Source organism: Mastigoproctus giganteus, chromosome 6 (genome assembly GCF_048544385.1).
Source record: "Mastigoproctus giganteus isolate SK-2022 chromosome 6, ASM4854438v1, whole genome shotgun sequence".
Classification (NCBI taxonomy): Eukaryota; Metazoa; Arthropoda; class Arachnida; order Uropygi; family Thelyphonidae; genus Mastigoproctus; species Mastigoproctus giganteus.
This window is the reverse complement of record NC_143580.1, coordinates 172,930,260-172,956,169: the sequence shown is the minus strand read 5'-3', so window position 1 is coordinate 172,956,169 and position 25,910 is coordinate 172,930,260. Positions and strand designations below refer to the sequence as shown.

The following is a 25,910-nucleotide window of genomic DNA, read 5'->3' as shown; positions in this document are numbered from 1 at the left end:
AACGTAACATAATTAATTAATACATAACTTGATACGGAAGTTATATAAACGGAACTCGTAGATAATACTCAATACTGAAAAATATATACAGCGTTATAACTGTTTTGGGATACAAGTTTAGGGTTATAATTTTGTACTGAAATTGAAATTTTATTGAAATTAAATTGAAATCATGACTCAGAGCAGAGCAGCAAAGCAAAAGGCTCAAGCTAATGGGAGTGCTGTGGCTCAGGGGAGAACTGAGGGGGGCAGTTGCCCTTTGAATCAGCTTTTTAAAATGCACTGCTTGCTTGATGTTTGTGGAGCAATCGGGTACGGGACATAATATTGCCATGGGGAATGTCTTTGGGTGTGCGCAATGTAAGGAAATCAGGTGACAACTCAGCATTGTTATGGGCCTATATGAGAGCTTGAAGGACAGGGTGGATGCCCTCGAAGGATTTAAATTGAGGGGCCCACCAAACTCTCAGCTGCCCACAAATCAACGCCAGAGCTTGCACTTGATCATCATGCAACACAGCGGCAACCCCCAAGGCAGAATGTGCTGGTGCAAAAACAGGAACTAGTAGTTGTTGGTGACGCTATTGTCAGGGAAATGGGGAACATGCTTTGTAAAAAGGATAGTTGGAAAAGGACCAGGGTATGTCTGCCAGGGGCAAAGGTTGAGGACGTTGTAGAGCGGATATCATCTTTTAAGGGCACAAAAGGTGATATAGTTGTACACGTTGGTACTAATGATATTAAGAGTAGGAGACCAGCAGAAGTTTTTTTTTCAACAGGTCACTGTTGAAAAAAAGCCGTGAATTAGGGTTGAATTTTAAAGTGTCTGCAAATCTGCCCAGACACGATAGGAGGGAGTATATGATGAGAGCCTTCTTGATCAATTCGGTCCTGGAAAGACTGTGCAAGGCTCAAGGGGTAGAATTTTTTTCGGCCTGGTCTGTACTTGTTAACAGCAGAGACTGCTTCTACAGGGATGGGATACACTTAAATAGAAAGGGTGCAAGAATATTTGCTGATTGCTTCTACAGGGATGGGATACACTTAAATAGAAAGGTGCAAGAATATTTGCTGATGCTATTGAGGCAGTGTTAGGTGGGTCGGAAAACTGCTAGCTTGGGGGGGGATACAAGGACTAATAGATTAGCAGTAGCCACTGGCAGAGGGGAAAGTGATTCTTGCACTGCTTCTATTGTAATGAGCAGAAGCCTGGAAAACAAGATGTAGGGTACTTCAGAGACTGCTTGGGAGTCATTGCGATACAAGTAAACACATGGGTTGTGTTAAGGTAGCTAAAAATAGGAACAGGTGCATGTATATTTGTGTGTACACCAGTGCTAGGAGTTTGGTAAATAAATTTGATGAATTTGAGGTATTGCTCAAAACATCAAAGGCAGATATTGTTGGGTTATCAGAGACAGTGTCACATAGATATAAGGAATGCAGAACTGGAATTTGGGGAGTACAATGTGTACAGAAAGAACAGACAGGATAGTAAGGGAGGAGGAGTTATGCTATTAGTAAAGAAACACATAAAATCCAAGGAAGTGAAGCCAGTCGACATCGCTGGACAGTGCAGTGTTGAGTCAGTTTGGTGTGACATAAGCATTGGGAGATCAAAATTGAGTAGGAGTGTGCTATAGGCCTAATGATTCTGATGAGTATAATAAGAAACTTTAGGGAAATAGAGTGGTCCAGTAAATCAGAGAGTCTTATAATGGGGGATTTTAATTTCCCAGATATTGACTGGAATTTGTGGGTTGGTCACTAACACACTAGCAAGGCTTTTGTGGATTTACTGGATGATTGTTTTCTACATCAGCATGTTCGGGATCTAATTATCAGTAGCGATTCTTCATGCATTAAGAATCTGCATATATAGGAACCACTAGGTGGCAGTGATTTACTCAAAGAAGTAACTACCATTAGGGGTAAAGGGAAAGGATTTTGCTTTTGTAAAGGCGACTACTATGGTCTGAGACAGTATTTAAATTCTATACAGTGGGACCAACTGATGATGTTACCAACAGCAAATTCAAAATGGAAAGCATTCAAAGAACTTATCTTGGAAGCTACTAGGCTTTACATACCAACTAAGAAATATTGTTCAAGTTTAGGCCTAAATGGATGTCAGATGAACTAATGAGACATATGATATAGAAGAAAAATGCATGGGATACATATAAATTAATGGGTGACATGGAAGCCTATGATAGATATATGCTGATCTGTAACCAAGTCACAAAGGAGATTAGGCAGGCAAAGGCAGAATACGAAAAATCTTTGGCAAGGGATTCAAAGAAAAACAGCAAAGAGTTCTTTACTTATGTAAACTCTAGAAGGAAGGGGATGAATCAGATTGGTCCACTTGATATCGATGGTTCAACTGTTGATGATCCTGCTCAGGTAGCTAACAAACTAAACGAGTAGTTTGCATCTACATTCATACACGGGGAGTTATTCAGGAAGGGGAATGCCAAAGGTGAAGTAAACTCTGGCAGTGAGCTAGATGATTTTGTAATAACTGAGAGGAAAGCGGAGGAGAAATTGTTGAGGATAAACATAAAAAAGGCACCCGGGATGGATGGGATCTATCCAGTTATATTAAAGGAGGCAGCAAAGGAAGTAAGCAAACCTTGGCCATAATTATGAGAGTTCTTTGGACTCAGGGGAGCTACCCATTGACTGGAGATGTGCAAATGTGACCCCAATTCACAAAGGAGGATCAAAGGCTGACACAAGTAATTATAGACCTGTGAGTTTAACTTCTGTTCCAGGAAAATTAATGGAGGCACTGGTTAAAGAAGCACTGCAGGATCATCTAGACAAGACTTCAGTTATGTCTAGATGCATAACTGAAGTCTTGTCATGGTTTTGTTAAGGTCAAGTCTTGGCTGACCAATTTGATTGGATACTATGATGCAGTCACAAAAGAACTGGATGCAGGGAATAACTTTGATATTATATATTTGGACCTTAGAAAGGCTTTTGATACTGTTGCACAAGGAAGACTGCTGCACAAATTGGAGCAGTGTGGCACTGGAGGCAAACTGCTGCTATCGATAAAGGGATGGTTGAGGGGGGAGAAGACAGAGAGTGGTAATCAATGGACACTGCTCATCGTGGAATAATATTATTAGTGGAGTCCCTCAGGATTCAGTGTTGGGTCCATTATTGTTTCTGTATTTATAAATGATACTGATGATGGTATATCAAGCTTAATGTCCAAGTTTGCAGACAATACAAAGGTTGGCAGGGTTGTGAAAGCCACTACTCTCGCTGCAACAGGATCTGGAAAGGTTGAGCAGATGGGCTGAGAGGTGGCAAATGAAGTTTAACATTGACAAATGTAAAGTACTACATATGGGAAACAGTAACTCCAGAGCCACGTATCAACTCTGTGGTACTACACTAACAGTGGTAGAGAATGAAAAGGACCTGGGGGTAATTGTGCAGGCAGATATGAAGTTTTCTGAGCAGTGCAGATGGGCTGCAATAGTAGCTCATGGTGTCTTGTCAATGATATACAGGAATTTTTCTAGCAGGGATAAGGCGGTGATTATTCCCTTGTATAAGGGAATGGTCAGGCCACACCTTGAGTACTGTATATAGGTCTGGAGGCCTCATTTCAAGAAGGATGTAGAGCTGCTGGAACGAGTACAGAGAAGGGCAACAAGATTAGTGAATGGAACAAAGGGTTGCTCTTATGAAGAAAGGCTTAAGTTTTGCAAATTACAGTGTCTGGAGACTAGGCACCGGTGAGGTGATCTGATAAGGCCTTGAATGGTTTGGGCATGCTCAATGCCGATGAGATTCTTCCTCTTGCTCAGAATAATCACCTGAGAGGGCATAAATTCAAATTGAGGAAAGACAGATGTAGGATAGATGTGTGGAAATTTGCCTTTAGCCAGCGGGTAGTTGGTTGTTGGAACAGACTTCCATCCCTGGTTGTGGAAGTTGATAGCCTAAATAAAACTAAGGTTGAGCTGGACAGGTATTCTGAACGAACGGAGGGGTGAAATGGGAGTGATTTTTTTTTTTCTTTTTTTTTTTGGCTGATGCTGCATAAGCTTGCTTTCTTGCATCATATGCCTCTACTAATGCTAATGCTATTTGGTGGTCACGGGCTAATCAAGAAGCGTGTGCTATGCACTGCTGCTCCTGCCCATCAGGCTACAGAGGCACCTTGACAGATGTATAAGGCACGGGAGGAGGGGGATAAAAATGAACAGCGGAATGAACACAAAACAAGGTGTCACAAATAAAGCTAACGAGAAAATCTAGCAGTTAGCTTCCTAGTTTACATTTCTGAGGACACTACAATAAACTATCTCTCTGTTTAAACAGTTTGGTGAAATTTAAAGACCGCCTAGATATGGGAAGAGGATGATAACAGTGGATAATTTGTACTGATAAGGATGTTTTTTTCTGCTCCCCTTTACTAATACTGATTCATTTTGTTGTGGGTCAGCAAGCACTAATACCTAACTGGTAAGGTGCAATGTCAGTGAGTTTGCACAAATTATTGAGGAGTTTGGATATAGGATGTCTTCAACATTGATGAAATGGGTTTACTATGGAAGATGTCCAACAGAACTTTCATCATGAAGGAAGAGAAGAGTGTGCAAAATCGTAAGTCACTAAGAATCAAATGACTTCTGAGAAGCAACGATGCTTGGAACTTCAAATCAAACCAACACTGCACTTTGAATTCAAAATATTTTAGCTTCCTGAAGTTTGGAAGTCAAACAAGAATACAGGGTCACGTTCCAGGAGTGGTTTTGCTATCATTTCTGCCCTACAGTAAAGACTGACTGCAGCAAGAATGACTTAGCAAGGAAAGCATGCAGATCACAAGGACAACCTAATGAGATGAATTAGGATATCAAGGGGCCCACTGTATAACAACATACATTCCTTTTGCCAATTTCATCAGGTATATTGCTCATTTCTGGACCATTTCAAGACATTCAAAGTCATTTTTAGGTGTAGTCTCTATATTGGGACACATAATTCCAAGTGCAATCTCACGATAGGACATTCCAAGACACTTTTCTGCACTCCACAGAGAATTGCATATCTGTGACTACCTTTCTGCATCTACTGTTTTTATTTCAACTCTTCCACATGCTAAGTTGTTTTTAAGTTATTTCTCTAGCATAAAACTTTATATTTTACAGCATTAAAATGTAGTTGCTACTTGTTTAGCATCCCCAAAGTCTAAGTCATCCAAAAGGTGTGTTGCCTTTCAACGTCCTGCAAATTTTGACATCATACCCATCATTTCTTTATTAATGCCATTTTGGAAATCAGAAAGAGAAGCAATTCAAGCACTGTTCCCTTAGTGGACTCTACTAGAAGTCCTAGCACACTTTGAAGAATAATTACAACCATCTGCCTCTGACTCTTAATCCTTAGATGAATTATAGGTTGGCTACACATGATTATAATATGTTCTAACTTACAACGTGATCTTTTGTACAGGACTCAATCTAATGCATTGCCATAATCCAAATAAACAAATAATTTTCACTCATAAGACATAGCTAGTTGCTGTATATTGTTGTGTATTGGAGATTACAAGTGTACTGAGGGATGACCAAAGGGCAGAAGGCACAGGGTTTTTATAAATGGTTGCTCTTGAGAGTGGGCCATGGTTATAGGCAAGGACACTCATAGCTTGGTGCTGCAACCATTCTTGTTTCTGATTTTCCAATAAAAGAGGGCTTAAAGAATACCATGTTGAAATAACAGGTAATTATGGTCAGTTAAAGCTAGATACTAGTAATGTAGTAATGTAGCTAGGAGTTTGGTAAATAAATTTGATGAATTTGAGGTATTGCTCAAAACATCAAAGGCAGATATTGTTGGGATATCAGAGACGTGGTGTCACACAGATATAAGTAATGCGGAACTGGAATTTGGGGAATACAATGTGTATAGAAAGGATAGACAGGACAGGAGGGGAGGAAGGGTTATGCTATTAATTAAGAAACACATAAAGTCCAAGGAAGTGAAGCCAGTCGACATCGATGGACAGGGCAGTGCCGAATCAGTTTGGTGTGACATAAGCATAGGGAAATCAAAATTGAGAGTAGGAGTGTGCTATAGGCCTAATGACTCTGATGAGTATAATAAGATATTGTACAGGGAAATAGAGTGGGCCAGTAAATCAGAGAGTCTTATAATGGGGGATTTTAATTTCCCAGATATTGACTGGAATTTGTGGGTTGGTCACTCGCACACTAGCAAGGCTTTTGTGGATTTATTGGATGATTGTTTTCTACACCAGCATGTTCGTGAGGCAACAAGAGGGAGCAATACTCTTGATCTGATTATCAGTAGTGACTCTTCATGCATTAAGAACCTGCAGATAAATGAACCACTAGGTGGCAGTGATCACAGTGTGTTGAAGTGGGATTTACTCAAGGAGGTAACTACCATCAGAGGTAAAGGGAAGGGTTTTTGTTTTCGTAAAGGCGACTATGATGGTCTGAGACAGTATTTAAATTCTATACAGTGGGACCAACTGATGATGTTACCAACAGCAAACTCAAAATGGGAAGCATTCAAGGAACTAATCTTGGAGGCTACCAGGCTTTACATACCAACTAAGAAATATTGTTCAAGGTTTAGGCCTAAATGGTTGTCAGATGAACTAATGAGACATGTGGCAGAGAAGAAAAATGCATGGGATACATATAAATTAATGGGTGACATGGAAGCCTATGATAGATATAAGTTGGTCTGTAACCAAGTCACAAAGGAGATTAGGCAGGCAAAGGCAGACTACGAAAAATCCTTGGCAAAGGATGCAAAGAAAAACAGAAAAGAGTTCTTTACATACTTGAACTCGAGAAGGAAAGGGATGAATCAGATTGGTCCACTGGATATTGATGGTTCAACAGTTGAGGATCCTGCTCAGGTGGCTAACAATCTAAACGAGTATTTTGCATCTACATTCACGCATGAGGAGTTATTCAGGAAGGAGAATGATGTAGGTAAAGTAAACATTGGCAGTGAGCTGGATGATTTTGTAATAACTGAGAGGAAAGTGGAGGAGAGATTGTTGAGGATAAACATAAAAAAGGCACCTGGGGTGGATGGGATCTATCCAGTTATATTAAAGGAGGCAGCAAAGGAAGTATGCAAACCCCTAGCCATAATTATGAGAGCTTCTTTGGACTCAGGGGAGGTACCCATAGACTGGAGATGTGCAAATGTAACCCCAATTCACAAAGGAGGATCAAAGGCTGACACAAGTAATTATAGACCTGTTAGTTTAACTTCTGTTCCAGGTAAATTAATGGAGGCACTGGTTAAAGAAGCACTGCAGGATCATCTAGACAAGAATTCAGTTATAGCTCAGACGCAGCATGGTTTTGTTAAGGGCAGGTCTTGCCTGACCAATTTGATTGGATACTATGATGTAGTCACAAAAGAACTGGATGCAGGGAATAACTTTGATATTATATATTTGGATCTTAGAAAGGCTTTTGATACTGTTGCACATGGAAGACTGCTGCACAAATTGGAGCAGTGTGGCATTGGAGGCAAATTGCTGCTATGGATAAGGGGATGGTTGAGTGGCAGAAGACAGAGAGTGGTAATCAATGGACACTGCTCAACGTGGACTAATGTTATTAGTGGAGTTCCTCAAGGTTCAGTGTTGGGTCCGTTGTTGTTTTCGGTGTTTATGAATGATATTGATGATGGGATATCAAGTTTAATGTCCAAGTTTGCAGATGATACAAAGGTTGGCAGGGTCGTCAAGGACACTACTGACGCTATGCTGCTGCAACAGGATCTGGAAAGGTTGAACAGATGGGCTGAGAGGTGGCAAATGAAGTTTAACATTGACAAATGTAAAGTACTGCATATGGGAAACAGTAACTCCAGAGCAACGTATCAACTCTGCGGTACCACACTGACAGTGGTGGAGAATGAAAAGGACCTGGGGGTAATTGTGCAGGGAGATATGAAGTTCTCTGAGCACTGCAGACGAGCTGCAAGAGTAGCTCATGGTGTCTTGTCAATGATATACAGGAATTTTTCTAGCAGGGATAAGGAGGTGATTATTCCCTTGTATAAGGCAATGGTTAGGCCACATCTTGAGTACTGTATACAGGTCTGGAGGCCTCATTTCAAGAAGGATGTAGAGCTGCTGGAACGGGTACAGAGAAGGGCAACAAGATTAGTAAATGGAACAAAGGGTTGCTCTTACGAAGAAAGGCTTAAGTTTTGCAAATTACAGAGTCTGGAGACTAGGCACCGGCGAGGTGATCTGATAGAGGTGTATAAGGCCTTGAATGGTTTGAGCATGCTCAATGCCAATGGGATTCTTCATCTTTCTCAGAATAATCACCTCAGAGGGCATAAATTCAAATTGAGGAAGGACGGATGTCGGATAGATGTGCGGAAATTTGCCTTTGGCCAGCGGGTGGTTGGTTGGTGGAACCGACTTCCATCACTTGTTGTTGAAGTTGATAGCCTAAACAAATTTAAAGCTCAACTGGACAGGTATTTCGAACGAACGGAGGGGTGAAATGGGAGAGGGTTTTTTTTTTTTTTTTGGGCTGATGCTGAATAAGCTTGCTTTCTTGCATCGTATGCCTCTACTAATGCTAATGCTAATGCTAATGTAAACTGCATTCATTATCAATCCAGTCCATTTCCCTCAACAATTTATGTTGAAGAAAATGGACCATAATCTGCCACGCTGGATTCAGTGCCGGTTGGCAGATCGACCATATTTAGCAGTTAGGGACTAGAATCCTGGTCTACTCAAAGAGAGTGTGTGTGTGTGTGTGTGTGTGTGTGTGTGTGTGTGTGTGTGTGTGTGTGTGTGTGTGTGTGTGTGTGTGTGTGTGTTACTGCACTCCCACCACAATTTCAGTATCCACCTACTCACAAGCAGCTGTAGTCATTTGCAATGAATGTGATCCTGCAAAGTGTGCAATACAGTGCTGTAGTAAGGCCCTGTAACAGTTGTATGATGTGGTACAACGTGATGGTAAATCGTTCCTTGAATGTAAAAAAAAAAAAAAAAAGATGACCACAACCTTTTGCTTTTTTTGGTGTTGGCGATGATGTCCAAACAGAGCTTTCTTGCTTATTCTCTGGGTCAAAATGATGATGCCACATCTCATCTGCTATTATCACTGTGCAGAACCTCACCAACTTCAGCTAACATCCATTGTAACCCCCGACACACCTCCATGAGAACCTGCTGTTGTTCATGTGTGAGTAGTTTTGAAACTCAACATGCACAGACACGTGTCATATGCAAATAGTAATGGAGAATACCCTGAGTGCTTCCTATTGATATTATCAACATCTCTGGCCTTACTGTTATACAACAATCTTCTCTCACAATTACAGAAACAGTTTTTATGGTTTCTGTGGAGCTCCAGAATTGCTGATTTCTGGGATTGAATCATGCCCATCTTTAACCATTCTAAACCAACTGCGAGCCATGCTATATGGAAACAAAGATTCACTATAAGCCTCCTTTAACATTTCATATGCTTCTGCTGATGTTTTCTTGAGGTGGAAACAAAATTTGAGAGCAGCATACTATTCTTCGCTTGTCATGGCCATCATTACATAGGCGAGACTGAACAGGCATAAACTTGACTAACCCCCAAAGTCACATCATGAACACAAGTTAACTGTGCAGTTGCTATGTGATGCAGCTTGGTTTGGTCTTAATTCCACAGCTCAGCTAGAAATATAAAGCAATATGGTTGTTCATGAAAAATTATGATGATTCTTTATTGAAAAGCCTTGTATAATTGGTGAACAAAAATGGGTATGCATGAAACATTCAAACAAAAGAAAGCAAGTGTAGGCATTACCTTTTTATCTTATTGTATTGACTTGCCAATTGTAATCCTGGTTGACTGGTCAATCGTAAGGGTATTGTTTTATACTTTGCCTCGCCAATTGTAGGCATAAATTCTTTGGTTTTTATTATTAACCATATACCCTTGGCTACTAAGCTAAACCCTACTTTAATTTTATTTATGGAAACTATCAAGTTATCCTTGGGCCTCTGACTGCTTCTACAAGATTTCAGGTTTAATTGCATTTTTAGCTAGGAATTGAGTGAGACAACTGACAAATGTAAAGTGACAATTGACAAAATTTAACATTGACAAATGTAAAGTACTACACATGGGAAACAGCAGCCCCAGAGCAACATATCAACTCTGTGGTACTACACTGACAGTGGTAGAGAATGAAAGGGACTTGGGGGTGGTTGTGCAGGCAGATATGAAGTTCTCTGAGCAGTGCAGACGAGCTGCAAGAGTAGCTCATGGTGTCTTGTCAATGATATACAGGAATTTTTCTAGCAGGGACAGGGATGTGATTATTCCCTTGTATAAGGCATTGGTCAGGCCACACCTTGAGTACTGTATACAGGTCTGGAGGCCTCATTTCAAGAAGGATGTAGAGCTGCTGGAACGAGTACAGAGAAGGGCAACAAGATTAGTGAATGGAACAAAGGGTTGCTCTTACGAAGAAAGGCTTAAGTTTTGCAAATTACAGAGCCTGGAGACTAGGCATCGCCGAGGTGATCTGATAGAGGTGTACAAGGCTTTGAATGGCTTGAGCATGCTCAATGCCGATGGAATTCTTCCTCTTGCTCAGAATAATCACCTGAGAGGGCATAAATTCAAATTGAGGAAAGACAGATGTAGGATAGACGTGCGGAAATTTGCCTTTAGCCAGCGGGTGGTTGGTTGGTGGAACAGACTTCCATCCCTTGTGGTGGAGGTTGATAGCCTAAATAAGTTTAAGGCTCAGCTGGACAGGTATTTTGAACGAACAGAGGGGTGAAGTGGAAGTGGGTTTTTTTTTTTTTTTTTTTTGGCTGATGCTGCATAAGCTTGCTTTCTTGCATCAAATGCCTCTACTAATGCTAATGCTAATTGACAAACACACTTAAAAAGTTTAACATGTTTAATTATAGAAACTGACTTAGAGGTTTACACAATTGATCAACAAAACTCTTCATATTACAAACATTCCTCACTGGGATAAACCGAAAACAATAAGTTCATTCAGCATATCTTGTTACTAAATTGAAACAATTTGTTTATCCAGTTATTTCTTAGGCTAGTTCAAAATATCACAGTTAGGATTTCAGAATGCCTTTCTTCCCCTTTTTGGATTAGTCTCTTGACTAGAAATAATAATACTAAACATTACTTACAATTATTTTCACTTCTCTGACCTTTTGGACCAGTTCCTTTATCTTCTAGCACTTTCTTTAAAGGTTCCACATCAGATTAAACTCTCCTCTATCAAACTCACTTTGAAGTGGCATGTACTTATTAACTGCCCACTTATTTTAAACTTATTAACACTTGAAACTACTAGTTGCATAACTGTAACTAATTACCATTCCCAAACACAACTCTCCTCGATTACTGTTATTTGCTGCTTCCAAACTTGTTAACTCCGAACGACCATGCCCTTACACCGGCAAATCCTCTCGTGGAACTCCTTCCCTCATGGAACAACATATCTCTCTACAACTCCTCCCTCTATAACTCCTTCTCTCTACACTCCTCTACAATTAAATAACGCTACTGAACCAGTCCTTATATATCCCATTTTTACCCATGATTCCCTCAATTTTGACATGACCTCCCCTAGGTAAGGCGAACGTTCCCCGCATTTCCCACCCTAAAAATAAGCTTATATAGCCAAAAAAAAAAAAACGCCCCAAATGTTTGTTTAGTTCTGTCTTGAATCTATTTAAGCTACTCGTATCAACTTCTACAAATGGAAAGTTTGTTCCAGCAATCAACCACATGCTGGCTAAAGGGAAACTTCTGCACATCTATCCTACAACTGTCTTTTCTCAATTTGAATTTATGCCCTCTCAGGCAATTATTCTGAGCAAGAAGAAAAATCCCATCAGCATTGAGCATACTCAAACCATTCAAGGCTTTATACACCTCAATCAGATCACCTCGCAGGTGTTTAGTCTCCAAACACCGTAATCTGCAAAACTTAAGCCTTTCTTTGTAAGAGCAACCCTTTGTTCCATTTATTAATCTTGTTGCCCTTCTCTGCACTCGCTCCAGCAGCTTTACATCCTTCCTAAAATGAGGCCTCCAGACCTGTATACAGTACTCAAGATGTGGGCTGACCATTGCCTTATACAAGGGGATAATCACCTCCTTTTCCCTGCTAGAAAAAGTCCTGTATATCATTGACAAGACATGATGAGCTACTCTTGCAGACCATCTGCACTGCTCAGAAACTTCACATTTGCCTGCACAATTATTCTCCAGGTCCTTTTCATTCTCAACTACTGTCAGTAGTAGAGAATAGTACCACACAGTTGATACGTTATTCTGGGGTTACTGCTTCCCATATGCAGTACTTTACATTTGTCAATGTTAAACTTAAGTTTTCATCTCTCGGCCCATCTGCTCAACTTTTCTAGATCCTGTTGCAGCAGTGTACTGGCATTAGTGTCCTTAACAACCCTGCCAACTTTCGTATCGTCTGAAAACTTGGACATTAAGCCTAATATACCATCATCAATATCATTTATAAATACAGAAAACAACAATGGACCCAACACTGAACCCTGAGGGACACCACAAAGAGCAGTGTCCATTGATTACCACTCCATGTCTTCTCCCACTCCACTCAATCATCCCTTTATCCATAGCAGCAATTTGCCTCCAATGCCACACTGCTCCAATTTGTGCAGCAGTCTTCCATGAGCAACAGTATCAAAAGCCTTTCTAAGATCCAAATATATGATATCAAAGTTATTCCCTGCATCCAGTTCCTTTGTGACCACACCATAGTATCCAACCAAATTGGTCAGACAAGACTTCCCCTTAACAAAACCATGTTGTGTCCAAGCTATAACTGAAGTCTTGCCTAGATGATCCATGATCCTGCATTGCTTCTTTAACCAGTGACTCCATTATTTTCTCCGGAACACAAATTAAACTAATTGGTCTATAGTTATTTGTGTCACCTTTTGAACCTCCTTTGTGAATTGGTGATACATTTGCACACCAGTCGCCATCCCCTGAGTCCAAGGAAGCTCTCATAATTATGGCTAAGGGTTTGCTTACTTCTTTTGCTGCCTCCTTTAATATAACTGGATAGATTCAATCAACCCCAGGTGCCTTTCTTATATTTATCTTCAACAATTTCTCCTCCACTTTGCTTTCAGTTATTACAAAATCATCTAGCTCCCTGCCAGAGTTTAATTCACCTCTGGCATTCCCCTTATTTCCTTTAATAATAAATTTAACCAATTTTAATTTTCATATGCTAATTTTGCTAAAAAAAAAAAAAAAAAGGCTTACTAACAAAAAGCACTAAAGTGTAATAATATAATTGGTGAAACTTTTATTGGGAAAACAGAAATGGGTATGCATGAGCCACTCATTTTGTTTGGTCATTTCTTTGCTCAAAGCAACCCCCCCCCCCACGAATAGCAGAGAAATAAAATTACTATCAGTCTGCATATATGCAGTGACTGATAGTAATTTTATTTATAGTTTTAGCATTTAAAATAGGAAAATATGTTTCTAATAACTTGCACCTTTATGCACATATTTCACTAGTCAGTACCATACAGGCTTAATCCACCTGTATTCCAACTGAACATAACACAATGAAGTGAGTTGTGTATACACAGAAAGATTATGCATTAAAGACAGTCTTTTATCTACATATCTTCATTTTTATCTCTAATTCTTCAAAACATAAAACATATGCAAGAGGCATTACTTTCTTATATCATGACATCAAATTTCATATAAAAATTTATGCTATTATATATATAAAAAAAGAGGGTTGTGGAATTTTATTTTTGCACTTCAGTATATTTAAAAAGTATACATTTTAAAGAATATTATTTGTCATTTATGACAATATAGGGGTTTTACTGCTTCATCACTTCTGGAAAGATTCAGTTTCAAAACCTGTTCACAGGTTTTGAAACTGAAAACCTGTTAACCTTGGAAAGAAACACACAGTTCCCTATGTGAGGTATTAACGTTATTCATTCTGCAAACAATAAACATCATCCAGTAAATGCAAGCTTTTGAAGATATAATACCAATGTTCTGTACTAAAGATTATATTGCTTTGGCTATGTAATAAACCACAATGTTCAATAAATATTCATGACAATTTTACAGTTATATAATAATCTTATATTAACTTACAGGAAAATTTTCTGGATTATCACTGGACAGCAGGCCAGCCATAAGGTTGATTTCACATTGAATATAATGAAGGAGAGTCTACAAGTTTATAAAAATAATATAAATTATAAAATAAGAAAAAAATGCAATGCTAGAATCCTTAAGATATTTTACAGCTTATTCTTAAAATGAAAATGCATTAAATTTAACCAAGTAGAGTATGTGTGTGTGTGATTTCTTAGTGAACAGTGAACCTCCAAAATCTGGCAACTTCAAGCCCTAATCTTTGCCAAATCTTGGAATTTTATAGATCCCAGATTACGATATTATTATCATAAAAAAAAGCTGCAAAAAATATTGACCTTTACACTGCAACTTATTACATGGCACAGTGAGTTAGCTGGCATGCACTCACTCACTCCACTCCACTTTTTTTTCCCTTCGTTACCTTCCTCTTTTTTCTAAAGAGGAAGGTAACATACAGTACAGTAAAAATAAAATTACTTCCCCTTCCAAAATATACAGTGTGGTGTACAGTATGGTATATAAAAAAAGGAAATGTTTCACAAATAGTTTCACTGAAGTAATAGTGCTGAGAATATTGAACAATAACAATGCAACTGTTTCTACAGTATGAGAGGCATTTGAAAAGTTTGTGACCCAAAGATGAAGGATTTATTTGAGGAGTCTAGTAACATGTTACTTTTCAACACAGTCTCCTTTGGAGTCAATACACTTTTGCCACTGATGCTGCAATGTAATGATTTCAGCTGCAAAGAGTGTTTTTTCTTGGACTTCAGGAATGCATCCACTGCACCAGTGTCACTATCAGTGGGAAAATGGATGTCAGCTGGGTAATTTTTTTTTTTTTTTTTTCAAATGAGGAAATAGGTGAAAGTCTGATGGTGTTAGATATGATGAACACAGGGGATGGTCCAAGATTTTTAAAGTCATACTCATGCAATGTAGCCACGGCAATGACAGACTTGTGAGTAGGCACACTGTCCTGGTGGAACAAGACTCCCTTGCTGAGGTTCCCCCTCAGCATTTGTCTTTGATATTTTCAAGCAAACACCTCACAAAGTTTATGCAGTATGTCCCTGTGATGGTGTGGCCTTTCCGAAGGTAACCCACTAGCAATATTCCATCAGTACCCCAAAAACCCAATGCCTTTACCTTACCAGCAGAAGGAATCAACTTGACTTTCTTTCAAGGGGGGGGGGGAAGAACTGTGTTTCCATTATTTGAATTGCTCCATCTTTGGCTGAAAGTGACAGATCCATGTCTCATCCATGATCACAAAACTTGCAAGGATATTTGCTGGATGTGCTTGAAAACAATGCAAATGTTCACTTGACTTGACAATTCTTGTGCATTTCTGATCTACTGTCAATGTTTCAGGCTCGTGCCAACATCATTTTCATATAGTGAGAACCTCTGTAATTATGTGGTAAACATTGTTCAAACGAGATGCTCAAGACACAGACAATGTACAAAACTGTCACTCATTGATCATTCATCACAGGATCATATGCACTGTTAACTTCTGAAGTGATGGATGTTGCAGGTTTTTCACAGCATACATCATCTTCCAAGTTGGTGGGTTACCATTTGAAGTGTTATACATTAAGTACAGAGTTTTTTAACACTGTATAGCTACCATTTCCAGGTCATGAAAATTTCAAACACTCTACATAGACATAGATAATGTCTATGTGTCTACAATTCTTCCCAGGCACGATAGGAGGGGGTTTTTTGCTGAAAGCCTTGTGGATTAAATCAAGACTTGAAGGACTCTGCAAGGCATTTGGGGGGGGGGGGGATTTCTATCTGCTTGGCCAGCACTTGTAGGTAGAATGAATCTGTTTTGTAGAGAGGGGATACATTTAAACAAAGGTGGTACAAGAGTTTTTGCAGTATTATTGAAGATACCTTAAAGGTTTGGGGAAACTGCTAGTTTGGGGGGCGGCAAGGGTAACATAGATATGTGTTTATCTGATAATATCGGTCACTTGCACATACCTCAAGAGTTCTTGTTTATTACTGCAACAGAACATATTAGCAAGATATTCTGAGGGCAGAAATGTTTCAAATGAGTGGGTAGCTAATGCCAGGGAAGCGAGCTTAAATAACTTTAAGGGGTGTGTCAGGGTAGTTAACTATACAAAAACACTAAATCTTAATTGTTTATAAAGTAATGTCAGAAGTGTCGTCAATTAAATGAGTGAATTCAAACTGCTGGTTGGGACAAGTAACGCTGATATGATGGGGCTTATGGAAACTTGGTGCCACCTGGAGATAGGGGATGATGAGTTTCAGTATAGTATGCATAATGTATTTAGGAAGGATAGTGTAGATAGAAGGGATGGTGGGTTCATTCTTTTTATCAAAACAGTGCGAGTGCGACGAAAGCCTTCCTAGATTCAGATGTTTCGCATGCTAGTATAGAATCTGTATAGTGTGAGATAGTTTCTACTCGCACTATACAGATATACTATACTATACTATAATAATCACACTATACTATAATAATCTACAGGGTAGGTGATTGTGAACATTATGATGAGGGCCTCTACATGCAAATGGAATGGGCAAGTAAGCGTGAATATCTTATTATGGGTGATTTTAATTTGCATCTGATTGATTGGAGCAAATGGGAAGGAAACTCCACATGAAGGACAAAATTTTTAAATCAACTATGATTGTTATTTGTATCAACATGTCAGGGAAAAGAATACTCTAGACCTCATCATCACCCATGAACCAGATGACGTAATAGGTCTGAGAGTACAGGAACCAGTAGCAGGAAGTGATCACGGAGTTCTACAGTGAACATGAAGAGAGAGGTAGCAGTAGTTAAGGGCAAAGGAATGGGTTATAATTTCAGGAAAGAAAATTATGGCAGTTGAAGGTGCTATATGGCCTCTATTACCTGAGTAGATATCTCACAGAGAGCGAATACAATTGAATTAGGGTATACCTTTAAAACATTAATCACAGAAGGCCTTGAATGTTTATATACTATAAAAAAATACTCCACGAGGAGGATTCCAAGTTGGATGAATAATGAAGTTTCCAGATTACTCAGAAAAAGAATGGCATGGAAAAGTTACAGAGCAATAAAAAGTACAGAAGCCTATAACAGCTACAAACTGACCTGTAATAGTGCCACAGAAAAGCTTAGGCTGGCACAGGCAGATTATGAGAAATCGCTGGCAAAGAGGGAGGAAAGGAATTCTTCACATATATAAATGCAAAGAGAAGGACAAACCAGATCGGACCCTTATTTAATGGATGGGGTTTAGTATTAGAAACCCCTCCTGAAGTTGCAGATGAACTCAACAGTTACTTTGCATTGATATTTATAGAAGAAAAACCCTTTACGTCAATGAGAAATTATGGGAGTGAACTTGAAAGTAAAAAAAATTTAATTAATAATGTTGAAATTTCAACATTTATTTTAATGAAAAAAATTTCGAGGCTACAGGCCTGTAAGGCTCCTGCGGTTGATGGCTCCTGCGGTTGAGTGCATTGAACCATCGAGGCTAATTATGAGAGCATTACTGGAATCAGGAGCAATTCCGTTGGATTCGAAAAGTGCCAATGTATCTCCAATACATAAGGACAGTTCTAAGAGTGAAGTGGGAAATTACTGGCCAGTTAGATTAACTGGCCGGTATTTTCCGTAGTAGGTAAAATCATGGAGACTATGATCAAGGGTGGAATTCAGGATCACTTAGAAACAGAATTCTGAAGGATACTCAGCATAGTTTTGTAAAGGTAAAATCATGTTTAACTAATCTGGTTAGTTATTTTGACAGGGTCACTCAAGAGCTGGACTTAGGGAATAATTTCGACATTGTTTATTTGGATTTCAGCAAAGCTTGGTTATGTTATAAGCTGGAACAGATTGGAATCACAGGGAAAATCCTTAGATGGATAGCTGGATGGCTTCAGGGCAGGAGGCAGAGAGTTGTGATAAATGGTTATTCCTGAGATTGGGTTGATGTAAGAATTGGGATTCCCCAAGAATCAGTATTAGGACCACTGTTGTTTTTGATTTTCATAAATGACATTGATGAAGGGATAAAGAACGTGATGTCTAAATTTGCAGATGATATATAGATTGGTAGAGTAGTTAATGATCACCGCCAAGCAGAACTTCTTCAGAATGACCTAGTTAGACTTCAGGGATGGTCAGAAAAATGGCAGCTATGCTTTAATCCAGCAAAGCATGAAGTATTTCACCTGAGCAACAGTAACCCCACAATAACTTATACAAGTGACCCCCGCTTAACGCTGATAATTCGTTCCGTAAAAACAGAGCACTAAGTGAATCCGCACTAAGCGAGCGCTTCATTCCCATAAGGTAACATATGTATTTATGAGTTGCAGTCGGTGCCATAGGATATTTCCTAATCAATAAACGGTAGTGAAAGGATGCACAAATGTCGGTGAAAATATTTAATATTCAAATATTTGTACATATAAAATATTCTGTGTTACATACGTATATAATTATGTGGTAACTACTTACGTATCAAAATTAAACTTAAAATTCCAATTAAAATCATGAATTTAATTGATCTAAATTGATTTAATTTAATTGATGAATTTAATCATGAAAAATGTGTCGATTTTGGGTTGAACTTTGGCCCTCTTCCAAATAAACTAAACGGGGTATTAATTTTAAATCCTCCGCAATTTAATTACCACCCAACAATAAAGTCAACCGATCCTTCGCCGCTTTGAAACCTGGCATGTTTTTTTCTTCTTTCAATATGAAACTTCTTTTAGGTATTCGTTTCCACAAAAGTCCTGCTTCATCTATGTTAAAAACTTGTTGAGAAGTACAGTATAATACATAATATCCCTCTTCAATAATTTTAACAAGTTCTTTTTTGAAAGTTTCGGCTCCTTCTGCACCTGTGGCTTCTCCCTGGATTTTAAATCTATTCAACTAGCCCTTACTAGTTTTAAATGGTTCCAAATTTTTTTTTTTTAAATAATATTTAACTTAACTGAATTCTGCATTGGATATTATTTTCAATAAAATTAGTTAAAGTCTTTCCATTTGAATCCTAATAGCTGGCCTAGCCCTAGTTGCTTGCAGTGGAACAGCTATCTTTCCCGCTGCTAAAATTAATTCTTTATTTTTTTTTATAATTGTTCTTACAGTTAAACTTGCAAGTCCTAAATTATGGCACAAATCCACTTGTCTTTGACCGCAATCGATTCGCTTCGAAACTTCTAATTTAATTTTCAAATTCAGTCTTTTTCTTACATTTATAGTCTTCGTACTGCGCTCATACATTGTTGCTTTTTCATTTTTATCGGCCATTATTAACTCTTCGAAAATGTAACTGCATTGGTTGCATTAATTATGATACAACGTTCACGTAAACTGTCCATTTCGCACAATGTCTAATATGGTACTGAGGGATGACTAGACTTCGGATAAATGCATATAACACAAATATTACAAGCAATATATACTTGATCATTTTTTTTAAAATGTTGATCTCAGAACTACGTAACAAGCCACTGTACTGCAATTAAATTAGTGTGCGAGAAAATTTCTGAGCGTGGGAAAATTTCTCAAGTCGGCATGGGAAACGTTTTAATGCTGTTTTGCTGTTAATTTTCAAGCTATCAATTCCATCAAATTTTTTTTTTTTTTATGAAAACCCCAAACACGAAAGGTATCAAAACCTATAGCACCTAGTACCGTGCATGGGCTGAAGGAGAAGCATGGGGAGAGGGGGATGCCGGAAACTTTGCTCTAGAGACTAAACATGGGTTTCACCACTTCAAGCCTCCAATAAACAAAGTGGTGGTTTTTCACCGGTTGATGAAAGTCATCTACCACCTCGTTAAATATGCCAAAAATGCAATCTGTAAAAGAGCGTTATAGTAATCTGTGACAGCGTTACTGTCATATACGGGTTATAATATAAGAACAGCGTTATAGGGAATCAGCGTAAAGCGAACCGCATTATAACGGGGGCCTGCTGTACACTTGGCAGAGTTGAACTAAAGCCAGTAGTGGAGGAAAAGGACTTGGGTATTACGATACAGTCAGACATGAAATTCTCTGAGCATTGTAGACTCGTTGCTTGCAAGGTAGGCCCATGGTGTCCTTTCAAAGATTTATCAAGAAATTGCTAGTAGAGTTAAAGACGTCATAATCCCATTATAATCAAGTATGGAGACCGACACACCTAAAGAAAGACATTGTGCTTCTTGAAAGCGTCGAACAACTCACCTGGTGAGATCGGCAAAGGGGCGTCCATATGAGGAAAGACTTTGAGTATGTGGGTTGCAGAGCTTGGAAACTAAGCACCTTAGAGGAGACTTGATTGAGGTGTTTAAGGTTCTGAGAGGCATAAGCAAAATGAAAACGATCACGAAATTTTCATGGTTATAAATGATTCTAGAACCATGGGCCATAATTTCAAGTTACGGAAGGAGATGTTTAGACTGGATTGCAGGCAGTTTTATTTTAGCCAGTGAGTTATAAATTACTGGAATAAATTACCTACATGGGTGGTAGAGACTGACAGTTTAGGGAAATCCAAAGGTCAGCTGGATAATTACCTACGGGAGGAGGAAAACCCATAGGTTGTCTATTTCCTTTTCTTTTATTATTATTATTATTATTTTTAAAAGTTTCTTATTTTTCTTCTTATGATTTTATTTATTTATTTTTTGGCTGGTGCATTATAAGCCATAGGCTTCTTGCACCATGTGCTTAATTTTCTTTTAGATGGCCTAAGGAAAATACAAATGGATGACAGTTGCTGATGTTTATAAATGAAAAATTTCTCTATGTAGTTGGAATGCAGTAAAACTTAGGTTCTGCAGTGAAATTTTGATACGTAGTCTTCAGGTTTACTATGCCAAGCGTTGAATGGCAAAATCACAAAAACTAATTTTATGCTCATTTCGTAAACATAGCCAGAAAATGGACTGCCAAATTTAGGAAGATCAACTATCACGCCTTCAAAATTTTCTACTCAAGAAGAGCACTTTTTAATTTAAAAATTAAAAAGTGCTCTTCTTAAATAGAAAGTTTAATTTAATTAAAATATAATTTAAATTTTTTTCAACAATAAATGTTATTTAATTTTTTTTTGTCAATTGAAGTCATGTCACGATTCAGGTTCGCAAGATTACGCAAGATTCAGGTTCAAGAGAAATTTAATCTATTTATCATCAAGGTATACATTTTTTTCCCTATTTATACAACGAAATATATAACTAGCATTAGAAGAGGCATACGATGCAAGAAAGCAAGCTTTAGCAGCAACAGCAAAAAAATAATAAATAATAAATAAATAACATTCCCATTTCACCCCTCCATTCGTTCCAAATGCCTGTCTAGCTCAGCCTTAAATTTATTTAGGCTATCAACTTCCACAACAAAAGAAGTAAGTCTGTTCCACCAATCAACCAGCTGCTGGCTAAAGTCAAATTTCCACACATTTATTCTGCAACTGTCTTTCCTCAATTGAATCTATGCCCCATCAGGTTCTTAATCTGAACAAGAGGAAGAATCCCATCAGCATTCAGTTTGCTCAACCCATTCAAGTCCTTATACACCTCAATCAGATCACCTAGCAGGTGCCTACTCTCCAGGTGCTGCAATTTACAGAACTTAAGCCTTTCGTGGTAAGAGCACCCCTATGTTCCCCTCACTGATCTTGTTGCCCTTCTTTGTACTCGTGCTAGCAACTCTACATCCTTCCTGAAATGAGGCCTCCAGACCTGTACACAGTACTCTAGAGCCAATTTATTTAGGTCTGAGACCCTTGTAGTCACCTTTACAATGGGATAATCACCTCCCTGTCCCTTCTAGCAAAATTCCTATATATCGTTGACAAGACTCCATGACCTGCTCTGGCAGCCTATCTACACTGCTCAGCAAACTTCATATTTGACTGCACAATTATCCTCAGGTCTTTTTCACTTTCCACTTCCCTGAGTGTAGTACCACCCAGTTGGTACATTTCTCTTGGGTTATTGCTACCCATATTGCAGTACTTTTCATTTGTCAATGTTAAACTTCAGTTGTGACTTCTCAGCCCATTTGATCAACTTGTCTAGATACAGTTGGAGTAGCATACTGTCTTTACTATCATTAAGGCCTGACGTAGCCCAGTGGTCAGGAGCGAGAGTGCATAGCACGCGTTCCTTGAGTGGACCGGGGTTCAAGCCCGTGACTACTAAATACGATAAATATTTGTATTGACGATTTATTGTAAACTCTACTGACTTGGTTGTCGTGCCGGAGTATAAACAGAAAATTTATTTATTTATTTATTAACAACTCTGCCAACCTTTGTATCATCTGCAAACTTGGGCATTAAACCTCATAAACCTTCATCAATATCATTGATAAATATACAAAACAACAACAACCAGCCCAACACCAAAACCTGAGGGACACCACTAATAACATTTAATCCACATAGAGTGGTACCCATTGAATACCACTCTGTCTTCTTCTTCCACTCAACCATCCTTTTATCCATTGTAGCAACTTGCCCTTAATGCCATAGTGCTCCAATTTGTGCAGTAGTCTCCTACGTGCAACAGTATCAAAAGCTTTCCTGAAATCCAAGTATATGATATCAAAATTATTTTTGACATTCAGTTCCTTTGTGACCACATCATAGTATCCAATCAAATTGGTCAGACAAGATTTTTTTTTTTTTTTTTTTTTTTTTTTTGATTTGGTAGTTGTTGGCGCATCGGCTTCTGTGGCCATATTGCACCTCCCAAGGTTTTTGCAGTACTTTGATCCAAGCCCGAGGCGGGAATCGAACCCGCGACCTTTGGGTTGCCGGGCAGGTACTTTACCCACTCGGCTAGCCCGGTCGGCGTCAGACAAGACCTCCCTTTAACAAACCCATGCTGTGTCCTAACTATTACTGCAGTCTTGTGTCTAGATGATCCTGCACAAATTAAACTGATAGGTCTATAGCAACGGTGGGCAAATGCAGCTCTCAGAGCCGAATGTGGCTCTTCGTTGAGTTAAGTGCGGCTCACATTGAAAATTTAAATCTGTTTTTTTTTATTATTATTTCAGAACTTTTTTCACTGAATCTTGTTAAATTAACTATGTAACTAATATTTTGTTATACGGATTTTATGTTGTTTATTTTTTTTTTTTATGTCTAGATATTTTGCTATTTTTATTTTGATTATAAATAAATCCACACGCATTTACACTGCTGGAGGCATCAGCAGACTTGTGCGTAAAAATTACAAGTGTAATTTTTCCGCGCCGTAAATTAATTTAATTATTTTGTTTCAATTTCAGACTTTGGAATTAAATTTATTTAAATTTTTTGATAACATGACCTCAGAAAATATCAAGAAGACGAAAATACGAACAAGAAAATAGAATCTTTCAAGAAGAATGGGTAGAAAATTTTGCTTTTATTGACAATAATGGAAAGTCGTTGTGTGTTATTTGTAAAGTTACAATTGCAAACTACAAAGTAAGCAATTTATGTCGACATTACGAAGTAAGTCATCTCCACTTTTCAACTCAATATCCACTCAATTCAAAATTGCGAACTTCATAAGCAACAAGGACTATTGTCTTCTTTTAGTCGCGAAGATGACAGAGCAAACAAAGCTAGTTTTTTGATAGCTTGGAACATTGCTCATGCCAAACGTCCATATGGAGAAGGAGAATTTATTAAAAGAATCTTGGAAGAAGTGGTTAAAGTGTTGGATCCAGATAATACAAAACTGCATAAATTGATCACACAGGTTCCTATGTCACGCCGTACAACTGAGCGTCGTATTGGTGCAATTAGTAAAAATGTTGAAAATAGTTTGATGTGTGATTTAAAAATTGTACAGCATTTAGTTTAGCTCTCGACGAGTCTACAGACATTCAGGATGTTCCACAATTGGCCGTTTTTGTCTGCTATGTATCTGCAGACGTAAATGTGAAGGAAGAAATGTTAGACCTAGTAGCTCTTATCGAAACAACTCGTGGTATCGATGTTAGAAATGTGCTTGATGAAGTAATGAACAGGTTTGAATTGCCTTGTGATAAACTTGTAAGTGTTGCGACTGACGGAGCGCCTGCAATGATAGGGAAAAACCAAGGTCTCACTGGTCTTTTAAACAACGATCCTAAAATTCCACATTTCTTACCTCTTCACTGCATAATTCACCGCGAGCATCTCATAGCGAAGTACTTCAAATACGAAAATGTGTGGAAAGATTGTTTTGCAGATTGTGAATTTAATTAGAACAAATGCCAAAACACATAGTCAATTTAAGAACTTTTTAGAAGAGTTGCGAGTGAATGATGAAACAGATGAATTGCCCCCAGTGATTTATCCCTATGGTGTGTTATAAGATGGCTGTCAACTTACAATGTTTTGAGCCATTTTGTGGAACTTCTAAATTCTATCATAACATTTACAAAAGAAAAAGGAAAAAAATACCCAGAATTAGAAAATGAAACTTGGCTTTCTGACTTAATGTTCCTTACAAGGAAAGGAAAAAAATATTATTTATTTGTCACAAACTGTATTTAGTTTTGAAGCAAAACTTTGGCTTTTTGTGTACGATCTTAAGAACAAAATATTTAATCATTTTCCACGGGTAAAAGCAAATATAATTAATATCAAAGAAGAAAAGTTAGATGAATACAAAGAAAAATTGGAAGAATTGCAAGCAGATTTCAAACATAGGTTTGAAGATTTGAAAAATTTGAAATCTATATTTGCATATTTCGTGAACCCATTTATTTGTGATATTATTGAAGATAGATTTCCAATTTCTGAAATAATACTTGTTGAAAAAGCGGCTGGGGAATTGGAGTTATTAGAGATGAAAGAGGATCAGGCATTGCAAATGCAGCAAAAATCTACTTCTATAACTGAATTTTGGAAACTTGTGCCAGAATCAAAATATCCACATTTAAAGAAAGCTGCTTGCCGCCTAATTTCAATTTATGTTGTAATTTTCAATTACAACATATTGCTGTGAATCTTTGTACTCCACAATGAAGTTTGTGAAGTCGAAATATCATTCACAGTTGACAAATCATCATCTCACTGAATTGCTGCGAACAGCTTTAACAAATTTTACGCCAAATTTCAAAGATTTGACCAAAGGTCTTCATTAAATGTTATACTTTTTATTAACGCATTTTTATTGTATTTTTTTTTTTATTATTAAAATTTTGAAATAATTATTGTATTTTCTTTCTCTTAATTATATTTTCTTATATGTGTATACTTTACATAGCACTTAAGACTTGTGTAGAATATGTAATCATATTAATTAAATTAAATTAAATTTGAATATTTAATACTATGTAACTATGGTGTGGCTTTTTATAATATATGAAAAACCAGAATGCGGCTCTCATTGACCTCATGCGTGCTCACCCCTGGTCTATAGTTACTTGTGTCACCTTTTGAACCCCCTTTGTGAATTGGTGATACATTTGCACACCTCCAGTCCATGGGGACCTCCCCTGAGTTCAAGGAAGCTCTCATAATTATGGCTAAGGGTTTGCTTACTTCTTTTGTTGCCTTCTTTAATATAACTGGATAGATCCTGTCCATCCCGGGTGCCTTCCTTATGTTTAACTTCAACAAGCACTCCTCCACTTTGCTCTCAGTTATTACAAAATTCACTTAGCTCCCTGTTAATATTTGATAAGCTTCTAGCATTCCC

At 38.1% G+C, this 25,910-nt stretch overlaps 1 protein-coding gene across 2 annotated transcripts in view; it reads right to left on the bottom strand.

Annotated features, from left to right (window-relative positions):
* LOC150084753 (uncharacterized) overlaps positions 1-25,910 on the bottom strand; it is a 328,924-nt gene that overhangs the window by 35,727 nt on the left and 267,287 nt on the right. For both annotated transcript variants that reach the window (XM_090375493.1, XM_090375494.1), the window contains exon 15: positions 14,217-14,294. In XM_090375493.1, the coding sequence (XP_090231619.1) occupies positions 14,217-14,294 (78 nt within the window). The remainder of the gene's footprint in view (positions 1-14,216; positions 14,295-25,910) is intronic.